The sequence below is a fragment of the Trichechus manatus genome, unplaced genomic scaffold, assembly GCF_000243295.1.
Source record: "Trichechus manatus latirostris isolate Lorelei unplaced genomic scaffold, TriManLat1.0 scaffold00016, whole genome shotgun sequence".
Lineage (NCBI taxonomy): Eukaryota > Metazoa > Chordata > Mammalia > Sirenia > Trichechidae > Trichechus > Trichechus manatus.
This window is the reverse complement of record NW_004443952.1, coordinates 26,327,404-26,347,828: the sequence shown is the minus strand read 5'-3', so window position 1 is coordinate 26,347,828 and position 20,425 is coordinate 26,327,404. Positions and strand designations below refer to the sequence as shown.

The following is a 20,425-nucleotide window of genomic DNA, read 5'->3' as shown; positions in this document are numbered from 1 at the left end:
TTGTCTACTATCTAGTTAGTGATTAACCCTCACCCTCCCTCCCCACCCTCGTAACCATCAAAGAATGTTTTATTCTGTATCTAGACCTTTTCTTGAGTTCTTATACTAGTGGTCTTATACAATATTTGTCCTTTTGTGACTGACTAAATTCACTTAGCATAATGCCCTCCAGATTCCTCCATGTTATAAGATATTTCATGGATTCATCGCTGTTCTTTATAGTTGTGTAGTATTCCATTGTGTGCATATACTGTAATTTGTTTATCCATTCATCGGTTGATGGGCACTTAGGTTTTTCCATCTTTTTGCTGTTGTGAACAATGCTGTAATAAACATGGATGTGCATATATCTATTCATGTGATGGCTGTTTTTTCTCTAGGATATATTCCAAGGAGTGGGATAACTGGATTGTATAGTACTTCTGTTTCTAGCTTTTTAAGGAAGCGCCAAATTGATTTCCAAAGTGTTTGTACCATTTTAGCCAACTGATTCTTAATCTGACCCATCCACAGAGCCTCTCTGAGCTTGAGTTTTTCCTCATCTATAAAATGGAGCTGAAAGAGGATAATTGACATAAAATCCCCTGAAAACAGCTTTTCCTGGCTTGGTCAGGAAACAAGGAAGACAGGGTAAGAACCAAAATCCATTAACAGATTCCTGTTGTGGTGGTGTAACCACCACTGGACATATATTATACTGTTGTCCTTCAGAATTCCATTGCGATGAACACTCATGTTCTTCCACTTTGATGTCAACTTCTCTTCAGTTTTCTCTAACCAGTTCTGCACCTTTGTTTCACTCCCTAAAGATTCAGGATGGGAGCATGTGATCGTTGCACCTAGGTCAGCAGCCTCTTCTCTGGCTACCTTTGGCTTCTACGTTGGGATATAGGGTCCTGCCTCCCATCTCTCTCATTATTCTTTCAGAAGAGGAAGAGTGTTTTGATCCTAGATAGCCGAGGACAAATAGCCATCTTGCCCATTGAATTTAATTTTTTAGCAGTTGTTTCCTTCTTGCTTAAAGCTGTTGTATAGATATTTATTTGCTGGAAATTTTTCCTATAGTCAGACTTATTTGCTTATGACTAGGATTTGGAGGAACTTTGAACAAAGAAATTGTGTAAATACCCACTAAGAAACACTCAGTTTCCTTTCACTCTTTTTGTAACTCTGTCAAAAAAAAGTAATCTTGGTTTCTAATAAATGATTTTCCTATCTGAAAAATTGCTATCTAAAGATACTGTTTTTGGAAAAGGATTTGGAAGTGAGAAGCTGAATATTTAAGATGGTGCTGCCAGTTTTCTTCTGATATGAGATGAAAATGTGGCCTAATACATGCTATTCCACCCCTTGGAATGCTTATATATGAGAAGCTTCCTCAGCTAGAGATACAGAACGATAATATGCTTTTTTTCTGGTTGGTGATGGTGGTGTTGGAGAGGATCAGAAGCTTAGAAAGGTGTATCCCGAATGAAAGAAAGAATGAATGACAGGTATGATTTAAACTGTGAATACCATTTAAATTTAATTCCTACTATGTTATATCATGCTAGAGTCCTGTTCTTTGAAAGTTTACAGCCTTGTTCAACAGTTATTTTCGGGTAGTTCTAATCATGTTAGATATATTGGTAAGAGTAATTAGTTACAAGCAACAGAAATTCTAACTGATTTAAAAAGATACTGAGTAACTTATAGAATTGGAGCTATGTAGCCTGAAAAAATTCACAGTGTCATGTTGTAAAACTGGTCTGGTGAGGAAATTGCTGTCACAGTTGCCAAGTACTAGTTGCCTAAGTTTGTACCCTGCTGCACTAGGAACTTGATCTTACTGCATATGTACCCTTTAGAGGGCGTTATCTGTACTCTTACTGCTTTGGGTCACTAGTTCTTGATTTGAAGGCCAACGCTGGTATGTTTGATTAGAAGAGTTTAGGTAATGTGCTCATGCCTTAGCTGCAAGGCAGTCTGGAGTATCTGGCATTTTTATTTTCTATATTGTGAGATAGGCTCTTGCTCTCACCAAGTTTTCCCTGAAACTGAATGATTTCTAATGCTGACAGCCAAATGGCTTAACAAAAACAGTAATGTATGTCTCAGTACATGGAGCCCTGATGGCTCAGTGGTTAAGTACTTGGCTGCTAACCAAAAGGTTGATGATTCAAACCCACCTAGTGGCTCCACAGGAGAAAGACCTGGCAGTGTGCTCCCATAAAGATTACAACCAAGAAAACCCTATGTGGCAGTTCTACCCTGATATAATTGATAAGAGTAATTAGTTGCAAGCAACAGAAATTGTAGCTGATTTAAAAGATACTGAGTAACTTAAAGAATCAGAGTTCACTCAATGGCACCCAACAACAACAGCAACATGTCCACTACACTAGAAAACTTATCAGTGAAAAAAAATACTTAAAGAGATGGCAAAAACCAACATATAATTGTCATTGAGAGACAGTTGCTATTATTATTATAATTGTAGTTTCAAAACTTATTTGGTGATGAGTCTAGATCTCTTGGAAAAAGTCCACCAAAGAAAAAGGAGATAGAGGTGTACAAGCTGATCTGATTGTATCTTCCCTATCAAAAGTGTTTGTTTATGCTTAATAATGGGAGACTAAAAAACTATTGGGAAGTTTGTCGACTGTGAATTTCAGCTTCAGATGGTCTGGCTGGGTCATTTGTTTGGAAACCCCTAATGCCAGGAGTCATTGTCTTGGGCTTGTCAGATTCCCCAAAGAAGAATCTTTAGATCCCTTGCCTGAAGAGTGAAGGCCCACCTGCCACTCTTCGTATTCAGCACTGAGGGTGGATAAAAAACCAAACCCGTTGCCATCGAGTGGATTCCGACTCCTAGCAACCCTATTGGACAGAGTAGAACTGCCCCATAGGGTTTCCAGATAAGGCCACTTAAATCCTCTGGTACCCAGGCCTTCAACTGTGCTAGATATTCCTTAGTCCAGAGACCTTCTGCTTCATCTGAGCATAGAATAACCTCCTGATTTATACTAGGGCATTGGAGACAGTTGCCTGGAGGCGTGGAGTAGAAAAGGCATCTAGGGGTCTAGCAACTTCTTAAACAACTTTCACCCAATTCTCCTATTTTAGCAGTCTCATGGGTACTTGGTGCAGCCAGTTCCTGTGTAATTTGTGATATAAATAAATCAAATTGCTTCTCAATTTTCCCCACTGTCCTCTTGGAATTCAACTTTCCTGGGTCTGTTAATATCAATTATGCATTGGATTTCCAGCTTCCACAATTTTGTTGCTATTTTCTCCTCTTCTGCTCACTCTTTCATCTTAAAAAAACAAACAAAACAAAATGGAAATTCTTTATTGTCGTTTAATGGGTTTCAGGATGGGTTATAATTAAATGTATGTGTTTAATCTACCACACCTACTTGTTAATCATAGCAAGATAACGCCTATTCTCTGTAGTGATTAAAAAAAAAAAAAAAATTTCAATGAGCAAGTTTTTTAATTTCCTGAATTTCTTATTGGTTCTCTTTCATTCTACCTGTTCTTGTTTTACTCGTTTTGTTTCATATTTTCTTTTTATTTTTTCGTGGGTGTTTTTCTTTCCTTTATTTTACTGAGGATTTCAAATGTATTTACTTTAACTTCATATTCATATTGCTCTATTGCATTTCATTTGTCTTTTCTTAAGTGTTGATTTTATTTGTTTTTCTTAGCTTAAGTTTTTCTCATGTGATAATCATGTCTGTGGTAATATGAGGGCTAAAGTGTGTATGCTTACTGAGCACTGGTCCTGGCTCTAAGGTGTTTTCTGTTTTATCTTGATTCCCAGTGACTGCAGCCTTCTTTAAAACATGGGAGATGCCCTCCTCAGCTCCATCTCCTCCTTCTTAGCCCACATTTCAAGTCCCTTTACTATCATGGGTTTTTTTTTTTTTTTTATTTGGGTTCTCGTGTGTGATGTGAATGATCTTCTTGAAGTCTAATGCCCAGAATGTTTCTTGGCTTGATATTAAAATCCTTCAAGAATCATCTACCAAATTCCACCTCCTTTCAATCAGGCTGGTCTCCTTGCAGGCCCATGAACACACAATATTTACTCCATGCTTTTACTCACTTCCTTAATATGAATGGCCTTCCCACTACCATTCCTACTTATCCAGATTCTGAGAGTTCTTCAAGGCTCATCTCAAAGTATACTTCTCCATGAAGCCTTGTCTTAACTGAGTCATCCTTTATTCATTACTTCCTCCTAGATCTCCTTTGGTTCCATGGTCTATACCAAGGTTTCTTAGCCCTGGCACTGTTGACATTTTGAGTCAAATAATTATTTGCTGTGGAGAGCTGTCCTGTGCACTGTAGCATGTTTAGCAATATCCCTGTCCTCTACCCATTAAATGCTAGTAGTATCACCAGAAAACTTGTTAGAAGTACAAATTCTCATGCCCCGCCTCACTCTATTGAATTTAAAATACTAGGAGGTTGGGCCATGCAATCTGTGTTTTAACAAACCCTCCAGATGGTTTTGATGCATAATAAAGTTTGAGATTCATTGCCTTAGTAGATTCTAAGTTTTTTGTTTTTGGCAAGAACCATTGTTATAATTCTATTGTGGGCTAGCATAATAGCAAAATTCTGTTTATTGAGTAGTTAGTAACTGCAAAGCTTAATAATCTTTTAAAGGTAGTCAGGCCATACAAAGACAGGTGTACTTTCTGCACATTTATGAATAAGAATAATTGGGAAAAGAATTTGAACTGACATGATACTACAAGGGGCAGACCAGTGGGAGACCTACTTTGATTCAAGAAGAAATAAATTTTAGCAGTAAGTGCTGCCTGAAAATGGAGAGGGTCCTGTGAAATGAAACGCACCGAATGACCCATCTCTTGGAAATGTTAAGCAGGGTTTGGATGTTTGCTAAGGTGAAACTTTAGTTGTTGTGCAGGATGACAAATCTGTATCTCAAAGTATCCTTTTTAGGCTTTATGTCTTGGGGTTTCCTTTTACCTGCTCCCCCACCCCACCCCGCCCCAGCCCCGGGTGGAGCTTAGTCCTATCTTCATTGAAGGAATTATTTGGTACTTTTTGGAATTTAGCATTTTTTCTGGATACGCGGTCTTTGATCTGAGCCCTCTCCTAGGAGCTAGCATGCAGCAGTCCCTGTGTGGGATGCTTTCTTGTACAGTTCACCACTGACTCTTTGGAAACAGAGCTCTTGTGATCACTTGGACAGGAGCTCCTCTTGATATCTGCTTATTTTCCCAGGAGAAGATGCTTGTCACTCTTGTTTTAAAACCTTTGTCTAGATCTGGCCTGTTATGCTCTTCTTTTGATGTGAATGGAATGGAGGGAATTTCTACAATGGGTTTTCAATAAGGAACATTTGTAACTTGAACCTTACAAAAAGATCAAACGTGAAACCGGCTGCCTGCCACAGGAGTAATTTAGCTCTTTCTACCTTCTTTTCAGGAGGCTGAAAGAGATTTCTGTGTTGAGTGTGAGATTAGATTGGATGACTTTTAAGGGCCCTTCCAACTTTCTGCCTTTTCAGCTTTGATCAGAAGTCCTAGCTTCTTTTCCCCTCTGAAGATTTAAACTTAATAATCTAACCTTGGCACATAGTAGATGCTGAAGAAATGTTGGTTAAGTAATGAATTTGTAAACATTCTTCATGGTGTCCTTTTTTTTTCTCTTACAGTTAAAAGAGCCAAATTCCAGGGTTCACCAGGTAAGGCTAACTTTTTATTATTACATCCTTTCCCCTCAACTTGGCTGTGATTTAAAAGCAATCTTTAAAAATTTTATTAATTTCATTAATTAAATTTATTAAATTAATTCATCAAGTTAATTTATTTAATTCGTTAAATCAATTCATTTAATTCATTAATTAGAAATTTTTTTGTAAAGAAAATCATTGTCATAAGACATTAAAGAATATAGACATTTATATAATAGAAAAGTTAGAAATCTTAACTCTTGGCCAACTCAGTTCTACTTCTCATAGGTAATTATTTACAGCTTTTTATATATCTGTTCAGACTTCTTCTGTGTATATACATGTGTTCACAAGTGGATTATGCTATACATATCTTTGTGCAACCTGTTCCCCCACCCCAACAAGACATCATGGAAGTCTTTTCGTATACGTGTGTGTATATATCTAGTTCCTACTAGATCAGTTAGATTAGTTTTTTTTCCAAACTGCAGTGAGCTATAAAATCAATTTTGTTGTTGTTGTTAGGTGCCATCGAGTCAGTTCCGACTCATAGTGACCCTATGTACAACAGAACAAAACACTGCCCAGTTCTGCACCATCCTCACAATTGTTATGCTCGAGCCCATTGTTGCAGCCCCTGTGTCAATCCATCTTGTTGAGGGTCTTCCTCTTTTTTGCTGACCCTGTACTTTACCAAGCATGATGTCCTTCTCCAGGGACGGATCCCTTGATAACATGTCCTAAGTATGTGATGAAGTCTTGCCAACTTTGCTTCTAAGGAGCATTCTGGCTGTACTTCTTCCAAGACAGATCTGTTTGTTCTTCTGGCTAGTCCATGGTATAGTCAATATTCTTTATCAACACCACAATTCAAAGGCATCAATTCTTCTTTGATCTTCTTTTCATTGTCCAGCTAAAATCAATTTAGTGGGTTACAATTAGCATTTTAATGTTGTTGTTACCTGCTGTTGAGTTGGTCCCTGACTCATGGCGACCCCATGTGTTACAGCATAGAACTGCTCCATAGGGTTTTCTTGGCTATAATCTTTATGGAGACAGTTTGCCAGACCTTTCCTCTGCAGAGCTGCTGGGTGGGTTCAAACCTCTAACCTTTAGGTTAGCAGCTAATCCCAAACAAGTTGTGCCACCCAAGCTTCTAGCATTTTAATAGATGAAATAAATTAGAATAGGAAATATTAACGTATTACATGTTGTATTGTTTCATGAAGCTTTTTTTCAGTTTATGTGTGTGTGTGTGTGTGTGTGTGTGTGTGTGTGTATGACCACTAGGTCCAATATAAAATATGCGTCTTAAAATAATTTGAAAAACATTGTATTAGATTATGTCTTTGAGTGTAGTATGTGTTTTATATATATATATATTTTGCAATTCTACTATGCCTAGAATGGTACCATATTGTACAATATATAATTTCATTTTTTTCCTTCTACCTATAAAACTTTCTTTTGGATATTACTTAATTCCAAGGACTTTGTGAGATTTGGGTAAAAATCTAAGCGTTAAATATTACGTCTTTGTTTTGCATTTTTTATAAGATAAATTTAACACATACGTGACCCTGAAAGTACAGAATGTGAAGAGCACAACTGTAGCAGTTCGAGGTGATCAACCTTCTTGGGAACAAGATTTCATGTTGTAAGTACTGTACTCTGCAGCAGCAGTGTGCCGATACATTCCATAATCTTTCCAAGGTAATCATGTTGGATTAAACAATTAGAGGCTCATGATTTTGTGTATGTCTGATATTTATAAGGGGTGTTAACATTGTTAAATATTCTTTCTGAAAACTGCAGAGTTACAGGAACAAGTGAAGTGTGTGGTAGGCGAAATACGTTTGCAGTTTTGTTCGTTTGTGAATTTGTAATCTGTTCTTAGAGATGAATTATGAATGCAAGTAAACTCCCAGTTAATTTATGTGGGTGAAAAATACCATCTAGTAAGATTTCCCAGTGGTCAGAATTAGTATATAGTACAACATACTTAGCCTGATATTAAATATAACTTAATTTTTCTTTGATTCTCAGAAGGCTCTTTGAAGGAGTGTGGTTGTGTTATGTGAGAGGGAGTGTGTTTTGTGTACCTAGGTCATCTGCTTTAGAAGATAAAGAAATCTGTGCTTATAATGCTTTTGCTTTATAGAATAAAATGTTTTACGTTTATCTAATTAATAAAAATGAGTAAACATTATTAGAATTTCTTATACATGACACAAAACTTAGTATATTATGATTGTAGGCTCTGGCTTGAAAGCTTTATGTTTCCGTTCTATTTTTTTTAATTTCAGGAATTTTTTCCTGCTCTACAAGAGAGGAAATAAGTGTAGAATCTCATTTTGATGTACCGGGGAAACTTTGTTTCCCTGAACACCAGTTTCCTTATCTGCAAAGATTTACTGTACTTATAAGGTTATGCTTGTTTTGGGGAGGGAGGGGAGGGCACAAAGGGTCAAATGAGACAATGTATGTAAAACTGTTTTTCAAGTTTTATGGTGCAGCTCAGAGAGATATGGGGACGATTATTATTTTCATGGCAAACATTTCAGTCCTCTGGACTTCTAATATATTGCTTCATAGAGTATTATTTAGGAAGCTTTATTGTAATAGTCAAAGGGTAAGTTTATAAGGGCTTGGGCTAAAATAATAGCAGAGGGGATAGAGAGAAAAGATAGATAGAAGATGTTAAGGAAATAGAACCAAACGATTTGGATGATTGAGTGGGTAGTGTGATATTCATTAGGATAGGGGTTAAGATAAGAAGATCAGTTATGGGCAAGCTTATATTTGAGGTTCTTACAGGACAGGTTGGAGAAGAGATACACGAAATATTTAGGAACATTAATCTGGCACTCAGGGATGAAATCTGGGTTGGAGAAATATTTTGATCAGTTGAAGACATAGGCATAGATGAGAAAGTGTAGGAAAAGAATTTATAAAATGAGGGAAGGACCTAGGCTAGATCCTGGAAAGCACCAGCATTTAAGGACAAAGTGGAGGGGACTGTCTTAGGCTGGGTTCTCTAGAGAAGCAAAACCAGTAAAGTGTATAAATATGTATATAGAGAGATTTATATCAAAGAAATGGCTCACACGATTGTAGAGGCCGGAACATCCCAAGTCCATGGATCAGGATAGAGGCTTCTTCTGATTCATGTAGCTGCAGAGGCTGGCGAACCCAAATTGACAGGTCGGAGAGCAGGGCTCCACTCACAGGCTGTGAAGATCGACGAATCCCAAGACCAGCAGATAAGCTGATAGCTCAAGTCCCAAGAACTGGAGGTCAGACAAACACAAGGCAGCCACATGCCCAAGGAAACTCCCTTTCAGCTGATTGGCTACTCACAGCAGATCTCATCATGGGAGTGATCACGTATAAACACTGAGAATCATGGCCCAGCCAAGTTGACATGTGATCTTAACCATCACAGGGACTAAGAAGGAATGAGCCGAGGTAGAAGGAGACCCAGGAGATAGTAGTGTCCTGGAAGCCAAGGGAGAACTGGGTTTCAAGTCAGCTATGAAGTGTTCGTACAAATCTCTTCCCGTACCACCATGTTAGCTATGGCATATAAACCTAGCAATCCTACTTTCCTCCTATTTCTGTTGACTGTAACAATCACTTACTGTTAATAGCTGTGAAACACAGTGATCTGCAGCCTCCTCATCAGCATAGCTAGCTGTATTCTTGTGTATTTACTTTCCATTTTCTCATAGCACTTCCTCTGTCAACCCTGCTGTGATTTATGTGAATTTTCTTCCTTGTCTCCCATCTTGAGATTCTGTGTGAATTTTGCTGTCTCCCCTTTTACACATGAGTTTTATTAGCTACTTTCTAGTCAATTTTTCTCCACCTTTCTGCTTCTATTCTTTATTCTTCCTACCTTGTCCTTTTGTCACTGGCAGCTCCATTGCTGGTCTCCTGTTTCCCTTTCTCCTTCTCTCTGATGTGTTATGAGTCAGAACCAACTTGATGGGAACAGGTTTTTTTGGTTTAATATTCACTTTGGTTTTTCTCTATTATTTATCTTTAATATATCTGTATCTTATTTCCAGGACTAGATCATTCATCTCTTAAGGGCAAAAAGAACATCTTCACTTGGTGTACATTTGCCTAGTCCAGAATCTTTTATATACTTGTGCTCATATAATTTTAATAGAGTTAATTAATAGAAAAAAGAAACTTCCCCAGAATCCTGGGGATGAGACATAAGCAAAGCTCTCAGACTTCTCTTAGCTGGGACTGCTGAGCAAACATGGATGCGATGAGAGGCTTCTTATAGAAGACATCCTCATATTTTGGGCCCTACTACCTAGAGATATTCCTGAAGAACAGATTTTCTTCTTTATCTGTCCAAGTCAAACTGTTAAAGACCTCTAGCTACTTTATTATCTTAAGATGGTATTTAGGAGTTGCTTTGGGAATATTTCTCTTCCAGATTCAAATGGATGATATTTCAGATAGATTTGAGGCTGTTACATATATTTTCCAAGACTGATTGATTAGGCTAAAATATCGTGACAGAAAGCTTAGTTTCCCTACTGGGAACATACTAACTTAGTGGCTGGTTTGGTTACCTACTCTGTGCCTTTGACCAACTCCTCAGATAGCTTGGAAGATTTTAGACACAGGGATTGGGCTTAAATTATGTGTCTCCCCCAAAGTACCAAGCCATATGTATCATAGGTACTTAGGAAATATCAATTGAATGAATGAACTCATTAGTGCGTTCTGTGCTCATTTTATTTATGTAAAAGGAGCAAATTTTCTTTGCTTCACTTGCTTTCAACATACTGGTCGTGAATTCTGATGGCTATAATACCACATCCAAGATCTGTGAATCTGAGAACATTTATCTTAATAGTACAACAGAGAAACCAAGCTTTTTTAAAGCATGAAGTTGGAACTACTACATGCGATGAACAGCTTTCACTTTCCTGATAATGCCTTTCTACTTTTTTTTGTTGGGGGAGGGCCTGGAATTGGCCTTTTACATCTTCCTTGCCTTTCCCCTCAAGTAACCTTGTGCTTCAGTAAGAACTTTCTGGAGAAAGTGTTTAGCATTAATATAAGTATTTATGTGTTCCATCTTAAGACTGTAATTATGTTTGCATTGTGCCGTGTCTGGTACTACTTTTGCAGAGTGGTTATATGGCTCTTTCTGGAATGATTTCTTTTCAAATAATTTTTTCCAGTTATTATTACATCATTATGTAATCATATATTTATGATCATAGTAAATAAATAATCATTATGTTTATCACTATCCTGTAATAATTATTTTGTTTATAAGTGATAGTGCCTAGTTTAACTAATAATGACCAGTGAGTTCTGCAGGAGCTGAGTGGTGTGAACTAGCACACTCTAGTATCCCTTATCTGCCTCTGACTACATGTTCCCATCAGATTTATATGTTCTCTGAGACCATTTAGTTTTGCTTGGACTCCCTTTCATAAATCTTAACAAATAGAACTTACCTTTTCCTAAACGTTTCCTGTAAACAGTCCATAGATGAAAATTGAGGCAGTATTAGTATTAACAATAAAGCATATAAAACTATCCCTTAAGGGTGGAGATTTTAGACGGGCAAGCCTGAAAGTAATGCTCTTATTGCCTCGCTTCATTCTTTGTGACACTGCATTGATCTAACCATGATTGTAGCTCCAAAGAGGAGGGACCGGACTGACAAAGGCATTTTCTGTGGACACCTTATAGAGGTTTCTAGGAACCTAAAGAATTGTCGCAGCCTTCTGAGAACATTTTGATTTTCCCTGATGACATGATCCTGGTGAGAAAGTATTCAAGGTTTAGCAAAACAGGAGATGTAGCTGTTTCTTTCATATTATCTGGTTTTCCTCAAAGGACTTTCTTCTTTCCTTAGTGAGATTAGTCGCCTGGACCTGGGTCTAAGTGTGGAGGTGTGGAACAAAGGACTGATCTGGGACACCATGGTGGGGACTGTGTGGATTGCCCTGAAGACTATTCGTCAGTCGGATGAGGTCAGTCAGTGCATTGCCTGTTTGGACGTATGGTTTGAGCCCTTGCTCTTGCCCATCCTGGCTCCACTTCAGCTAGTATTCATCCACACATCTCAGATTGTTCTGCCTCCTTTCTAATTAGAGGGCACACGGTCAATCCATTCCTATCCTCACCCAGAGGTTCAGGGGATTTTATTTTTATTTAGGCCAGGTCTCTGTGCACTATGACTGACCTCAGAGGCATCAGAGCACTTTTCAGTCTTACCGGGTAGACAGCCCCTTCTGAGTACTGTTTGTGTGTGTATGTGTGTGAGAGAGAGAGAGAGAGAGAGAGGGAGGGAGAGTGAAGGAATGAGTGTGTGTGTGTGAGAGAGAGATACTGGGTACTGTGGTTTCTGCATTTCTAATTCACTGCCCTGGGAGAGTATGATCAAACTTCCTTAGCCAGGTGGCTGGGTCTTGTTCCCTGTTTTGTTTCTTTGAGTCACTAATCCCCAGGAGACTGGTTTTAGGCCTTCTTCCACATGTAAACCTAATGAGCTTATGAAACTACCAGGATTGGTATTTGGTATTGACACTCTCTCTATATATTATTTCCAGAAATGAACTCCTAGCTTACTTCCCAAATTAGACCATAACTCAGATAGCGTAATTTCCCCATAGATACTCACTTTGAGAGCCCTGGTGGCACAATGGTTAAGGGCTCAGCTACTAACCAAAGGTTGGCAATTGGAACCTACCAGCAGCTCTGTGGGAGAAAAGACCTGACGTTCTGCTCCCGTAAATATTACAGCCTAGGAAACCCTGTGGGGTAGTTCTACTCTGTCCTGTAGGGTTGCTGTGAGTTGGAATTGACATGACAGTACACAACAACAACACTCACTTTGGACCTGGACAGAATCTGTTGTATTCCTTTTTGGCTTTCATGTGGACTGTGATTTCCTTTCCTTTATTCCTTATCCCATTTCCTTTATTCCTTTTAGTTCCAGCTAACTCTACTCCCCTAGACAGATGAACAGTTTATTTTCATTGAGGTCCAAGTTCAATTCTACGTAACCAGTATTGTTAGTAGCTCTTTACTGACTAGAAGAAGTGACAAATATCATTAAGTGACACCGTAAATAAGAATTGTGCATATTAAAATTGATCTACAGAGATGCTTAGTTTTTGAGTTTGGTACTCTGGACATTCTAGACTCAGTGGACCTTCGGAGAGCTGAGCACACTGAAAGCTGCTCTCCCCACCAAAGAGGGAGAACAGAAGAGGGAGAAATGAAGCCAGGTGAGGCAGGTGGTGACGGTGGTGTGTTTGCTACAGTAGTATGTTTGCCTCATCAGGATGTGAATGGCCCTCAGAAGCTCTCAAACAAAGAACTTTGGAGAAAAACACCTGGCTCTTAAGCGAAGAATTGAGCCATGAAAGATTAAAGTTTAATCTTAGATTTCTGTTTTCTAGGAAGGGCCTGGGGAGTGGTCCACTTTGGAGGCAGAGACATTAATGAAAGATGATGAGATCTGTGGAACTAAAAACCCAACTCCCCATAAAATTCTGCTTGATACGAGATTTGAGTTGCCTTTTGGTGAGTTTATTTGATTAGGTTTTAAAAACCATTTAATGTTGTTTACCATATTGTTTGAAATTGTTTACTAGTTGTTTCACTAATGTATGTTTTGCTCCTCAGTCATCTCCTCTGAGGACATTCTGTGTTCTTCCACTCTATTCCCCATAACACCTAACCCAGGGCATGGTGCAGAGTGGGCTCACCTATATTGCTAGTTAAAGAATCCACACCGAAAGCATTGTATTCAAGTCATTTAGTTTCCTATGACTATTTATTATAATGACGTCTGAAAATGTCTGCCTCTCAGAGAACATCAATGATTTATTCTTTCTAGAATATTATAACATTTATTGTCTTGAAATCTATGCATCTTATGATTTGGTGATTTAAATGTCAAAGTAGCACAGATAAATAGAATAGTAATTTTAAAAGTAACTTTTAAAAAAATTACAAAGAATACATGTTTATGGTAGAAATTCAAATAGTATGGAAATATATATGAATAAAAAGTTAAAAGTTTCTCTCCTCACTTCCTTCAGCCTCCTTTGCATTCCTCAAAAGTAAATCACTGTTAACTTTCTTGCGTCTTGATTTAGAAATTTTCTAGAAATTTATTTTGGCAAAATTTGTCATACTGTGTATACTGTGTATGTTGTGATATATACTATTGTATAAATTATTGAAGTATATATCTTGGACATTGTTCCATGTTACACTTGGAGATCTCTCTTACTCAGTTGAACAGCTGCCTGTACCATAATTTATCTAAGCGATATTTTATTGATGGACATATAGGTTGTTTCTAGATTTTTTTTTATTACATAATACTGTAATGAACAACTTTGTATATCTGTGCCCATTTTTATGAGTCTAGGATAACTTTCTAAAAGTAGAATTGCTACGTTATAGCATATGTACGTTTTTACTTTTCATGGATACCACCAAGTAACTTGTCAAAAAGGTTGTACCAATACATACTTTTACCAACTATATCTGAGGTGTGCCTGTTTCGGTACATCTTTGCCAACGTTTTGTATTTCCAAATTTTTAACCTCTGCCTGTGTAACTGGTTTAAATGGTATCTTATTTTAGCTTCTATTTAATTTTAATTTTGACTATTCACATTATTGATATTCACATAAGCAATTGTTACTGCTGCTGTTTTATGCTTTTCAGTCTATTTCGATATTGTACTTTATGGTGATTTAGGTGAAAATGACATGATTTTCCAGTTAGCTCAGAAATAACTAAACTTAGGACAGCTTTTATTTCAGAAAAATAGAAAGGAAGACTTATACTCGTGGGTCTGTCAGCTAAGAGGAAAGTATTTGGAGCTCTTGCCCATGGTTGAGTTGCTTGTTTTGTTAGTGCTGTGTTCTTGGCTGTACTAGTCTGGAATGGAGTTTCTGTCTCATTGAGCTGGGAGGGGGAAGGGAGGAAGTGGGTCTTGGGTTATATACCACAGACTGTTGCTGTTTTTATCACATTTTAGTAGATTTTCTTGAATAAATGTTTTATCATTTGCTGTTTGCCTTTAGAACCATTTCTAGAGACTTTACTTTTTTTTTTTTTAAAGTTTTAAAAATAATTTACATCAGTTTCACTGGGGAATGGATCTGCAGAGCTCCTTACACTGTCATGCCAGAAGTCTGTCCATCCCTCATTGCATTTTAAACAAACATTCCTCTATTTCAGCACAGTCGTACCTATCATATTGTGTCATAGGTAGCAGTATAAATTTCTATGTCGATTTGTGTTTCTTGAGGGCAACTTGGGTAGTTTATCTTGGAATCTCTAGTGTTTTGCTTGGCACATGATAGGTGCTTAATAAAGTTTTTTGAATAAATGTTTAGGTAAAACCTCAGTTAAGTTCTTGTTTGGTGCGAGTTATGTCAGTGTGCTAAGCTTTGACCCCTTGATAAGCACACTTGGGATATAGTTTTTAGAAACTTAATAAAGGGTACTTCTAAAGGAACAATTTTAGCTTACAGCATGCCATATTTTGGCAAAGTAATTTTCCTTTGGACAATTCAGAAACCTGTGAAAATATTAAATTATATGCTATTATCTTTTAAAAGTGATAACTTGTAATTTTTTTAATATGTTGAAAATACAGGTATGCAAAAAGGAAATAAAAATTTCTTAAAGTCTCGCCAACTGGATGTATTTGTTTTTTACATGTTAGTATATTTCTTTTAGGTTTTTTTCTGTGCATATAAACCTTTTCCTCTGTAAAATGGCACTGTACATATTACTTTGTAACTTTCTTTATTCACTAAGTAATTTCATAGTTGTAATATAAATGTCATTCCTTTATAACATTTTCTGTGGTTGATTTCATGAATGTACAATAATAATTTTAAAAATTTACTGAGCAGTTACTGTGTGCCAGTGGGCATGTCACTAAGTGTTTATATATGTTATCTCATTTAATCCTCATTTCAGTCTTTCAAAGTGGACCCAACTATTCCCATTTTAGAGATGAGGAAACTGGAACACAGTGTATTTAAGTATTTTGCCCAAGGTCACATAGCTAGTCAGTGGTAAAACCAGGATTTAAACTTGAGTTATCTGGCTCCAGAGCCTGTGCTTTTAATTTTACTTATAATATGTTTAATCATTCCTCTTGTCAGGTATTTTGATTGTTCAAATTTTGTACTATTATAAATAGCACTGCAGTAAAACACCTTGTAGCTCTATTTTTCCTTCTTAAAACTATTTTTGAGGGATGAGGCATGTACAACAGTTCAGAAAGGGATATAGTGATAATGAAGTTTCCCTTATAAACCAGTTTCCTTCCTTAGGGGCTGCCACTATTAATTTTTTCTTGTCTATCTTTCCAGAGTCAGTCTTTGAATCTGTAGGTGTGTGTATGTATATACATACACATCCCAACCTCTTTTTTTAAAACACAAACAGTAGCATACTCTAACACATTCTCTGACCTTTGCGGTTTTCCACTTAACAATGAATGTATCTTGGTGAATCACTCTATAGTGGCAGCAGCAGCTCTTCCTCTCCCTCACCCCCAACTTTTTAACAGGTACATAGTATACCATATGGATGAGGAAGTGATATAGTAGGTTACTTCAGGGTTTTGTTATAAGACTTTGAAATTTTGTTACCAGTTGCTGAAGAGTAGTTTGAGGAGAAGCAGCTGAAGTTTGGACAGGAGAGATAAAAGAGAAAGGGCTGTATTTGAGTCTTTCTTCATGTGGACTACTAGAAAGAAAGTGGATCCGTTTAAATGTCTCCAAGGTTGATCTGATTAATATATCGCCTTAAACTGTTTTCTCTTTTGTGCTGAATATATTGGGTATACTTAATTTTTTTAAAAAATGAAATTTTTTGGGAAGTTGTTATAGTCAATCTAAATATATAAAAATGAGAAAATACTATTGTTTTTAAAAGTAATTTATACATTTATTGACTCACTCAACAAGTATTTGAGCATCTGATGTTTTCCAGGGATAAAGACCAGTGAGTTTTGAGCATCTTGTTATGCCAGGGCCTAACTTTTCTTGTAAGCTAATCGTTTGGGCTCTTTTGGTCTTGCTGAGGGGGAAGTAGCATGGTTGCATAGAAAGAATGTAGTTTTTAAATTGTTGTGCTTTAAGTGAAAGTTTACAATTCAAGTTAGTCTCTCATACGAAAATTTATACACACATTGTTATGTGACCCTAATTGTGCTCCCCACAGCACATTCCTCCTTTTCACCCTGGATTTCCCATGTCCATTCAACCAGCTCCTGACCCTCTCTGCCCTCTCATCTCGCCTCTGGACAGGAGCTGCCCATTTAGTCTCATGTATCTACTTGAGCTAAGAAGCACACTCTTCATGAGTATCATTTTATGTTCCATAGTCCAGTCTAATCTTTGTCTGAAGAGTTAGCCTCGGGAATGGTTGTAGTTTTGGGCTAACAGAGTCTGGGGGCCATGTCTTCTGGGGTCCCTCCATTCTCGATCAAACTATTAAGTCTGGTCTTTTTACTAGAATTTGAGTTCTACACCCCACTTTTCTCCTGCTCTGTCAGGGACTCTCTGTTGTATTCCCTGTCAAGGCAGTCTTTGGTGGTAACTGGGCACCATCTAGTTCTTCTGGTCTCAGGCTGATGAAGTCTCTGGTTTATGTGGCCCTTTCTGTCTCTTGGGCTAATACTTTCCTTTTGTCTACGGTGTTCTTCATTCTCCTTTGCTCCAGGTAGTTGGGACCAATTGATGCATCTTAGATGGCCGCTTGCTAGCTTTTAAGACCCCAGACACTACTCACCAAAGTGGGATGCGAACATTTTCTTAATAAACTTTGTTATGCCAGATGACCTAAATGTCTTCTGAAAGCATGGTCCCTAGACCCCTGCCCCTACAACTTGGTCCCTCGAAGTGTTTAGTTGTATTCAGGAAACTTCTTAGCTTTGGTTTAGTCCAGTTGTGCTGACTTCCCCTGTAGTGTGTGCTGTCCTTCCCTTCACCTAAGATAATTCTTGTCTACTATCTAGTTAGTGAATAACCCTCTCCCTTCCTCCCTACCCTCGTAACCATCAAAGAATGTTTTCTTCTGTGTGTAAACCTTTTCTTGAGTTCTTATAATAGCGGTCTTATACAATATCTGTCCTTTTGTGACTGACTAAATTCACTCAGCATAATGCCTTCCAGATTCCTCCATGTTATGTTTCACGGATTCATCACTGTTCTTTATGGTTGTGTAGTATTCCATTGTGTGAATATACCATAATTTGTTTAACCATTCATCCATTGATGGGCACCTAGGTTGTTTCTGTCTTTTTGCTGTTGTGGACAGTGCTGCAGTGAACATGGGTGTGCATGTATCTATTTGTGTGACGGCTCTTATTTCTCTAGGATATAGAATATAGTTTTTTGAATCATACTGGCTGTGGTTTGAATCCTGGCTCATCTACTTAGGAGCTAAGTGACCTTGGCTAGATTATTTAACTTCTCTGAGCTTCAGTTTCCTCATTTGCAAAATAGAACAGTGGGAATTGTAGTTTTGGTTTTCTGAAGATTTGAGATAATATGATGTCAAGAACCAAGACACTAGTAAAATTAGTCCTCCCTTTTAACTTGGTCATTTGACTGAATAAAGTATTATCTGCTGATGATTCAACTATTGTCTGCTCATGTGGTTTCTTTTTTTTTTGTCATAGATATCCCAGAAGAGGAAGCCAGGTATTGGACTTACAAACTGGAGCAAATCAATGCACTGGGGACTGACAATGAGGTAGCAACTGCCTTACTTGCAATATAGAGAGATGGGGAAAATCTCTGGTATACTTATGTCTAGTCCAGGGAGGGATTGGAGGCCCAAGAGTATCTTGGCTGCCTGAAGAATGAAAGAATTTAAACTGCTTTAAAGAAAAGGGGCAGCTAGAAGGTAGGGCAGCTAAAAGGTTGCCTGAAAATTAATTAGAAGGATCTATCTCCCATTTTTTCTATTCCTCCCACTGTCCCCAAAAGTGGCTGAATTGACAGTAGGCAGTCTGGCTCTAGACTATTGGGAAGGGTATTTGTACCAGGGAATCTAGCATTTTGTGTTACACAAATGAACAGAAGGCATTTTTTCTGCTCCCTCCCAGAGTTTTGGATATGTACCCTTACTTGTGTGCCCTTCTTAGGACTGTGTAGACTATCACATTGCTTGGTCCTGCTGTCCTAACTTGCCATCTCCAGAGAGGAGTATGGTGCAGAGAAGAGAACACAGTCAACTCAACCTGGGGCATCAGGAATGAGGAATAGAGGAGGATAATTTTTGTTTTTGTTATTAGTGGTGGAGGGAAAAGATGATAAGCCTGTTCACTTTTGGACACATTGGCTATTAGAAAGTGAATCTAATTATAATAATAAAATGAAACCTACATACCCATCTGCAAAATTCAGTAATTATCAAGATTTTGTCATACTTACTGAAAAATAATTTGAAAACTATATTGTAAAATCTTATTTTATTCTATGGTGTCTAACAGTTCCCATACACAGCAACCTTTTGGGCCCAGGAGCAGTGAATCAAGTCTGACTTGGGCATCTGCTGCCTTACAGAGTTAGAACTATTGTGTCATTCCCTCCCCAGAGAAACCCATTACTTGGGATCAATTTTTTCCATTTTTTATTTTAATTCTTTCCTACTTTTCTATTAATTCTATTCATTAGTTATGTGCTTAAAAACCTTTTATATTATAAAATAGATCATTGATAAAGAATACTACATAACTTTTAGCTCCATAAATTATTATAAGATGAACACCTTTATAACCATCATCCAGGTCAGGAATTAGGACTTTGTCAGCCACCACAGAACCTATCCATGTGCTTCATCCCGATAACAACACCTTCCTCCTCCTTAAAATAACCATTATTCTTGAGTTTGTAGTAATCATTTCCCTGCATTTCTGCAGTTTTACCAAGCGAGTGACTATCCCTAAAACTATAGTTTAGTGTTGTTCTTTTTAAAAAGTCTCCTTTAATCTGGTGTTCTCTTTGGTATCTTCCTTGCTTTCTGATATGACAAGATGTTCTAGGCTCATCTTAAACATTTCCTGCCTCATTCTCCAAGAATCCCTGGCGTTTTTTAGTAGAAAGTCCACAATTTGGATGCTAGGGATGCACGGTCCTACTGGACAGAATAGGAAGAAAAAAATATATTTATATATGATAAAATACCTCATGCTTTCACACTTATACTTTCTATTCAAATTCAGGCCTACAGGTTTTACTTCACCAGTTCTGTCTTGCATCTGGTCTTCTTTCTTCCACACCAAGAATACTAGTTCTTAAAGAAATAAGGGATTATGGAATTAGAATATCCCGTAATTACTCACTTGTTTTGCCCCACAGTACACTAGTAGATACAAGATACTGCAATATGTGCTTAAATATGTGATTTCATTTACTTCTCACATTACCTTCAAGAAGTTTTGAACATTTTAGTGATAGGCAACTTTACTAATATTATCATGTTGTTTAAATTGTACTTGACTTCTGATTATTCCCTGTTGGAAACAGTAATAGCATTATCTACCTCTGATATTTGTACTGTGGTTTTTTGCTTGTAAAATACATATAAAAGTATTTTTATATATAAAAAGTGTGTTTTAAATCCAGTCACTTGAAATGTCCTTTACCACTAACACTCTTATGTAGGTCACCATCAATTTTTGTCTGGATTGCT

The 20,425-nt window shown here is 37.4% G+C and overlaps 1 protein-coding gene across 1 annotated transcript in view; it reads left to right on the top strand.

Moving 5' to 3' along the window:
* The window catches only part of UNC13B (unc-13 homolog B), a 184,723-nt gene that overhangs the window by 38,508 nt on the left and 125,790 nt on the right, over window positions 1–20,425 (top strand). The window contains exons 2-6 of the mRNA XM_004372297.2: window positions 5,675–5,704; window positions 7,250–7,349; window positions 11,589–11,706; window positions 13,141–13,264; window positions 18,408–18,481. Coding sequence (XP_004372354.1) covers window positions 5,675–5,704; window positions 7,250–7,349; window positions 11,589–11,706; window positions 13,141–13,264; window positions 18,408–18,481 — 446 coding nt within the window. The remainder of the gene's footprint in view (window positions 1–5,674; window positions 5,705–7,249; window positions 7,350–11,588; window positions 11,707–13,140; window positions 13,265–18,407; window positions 18,482–20,425) is intronic.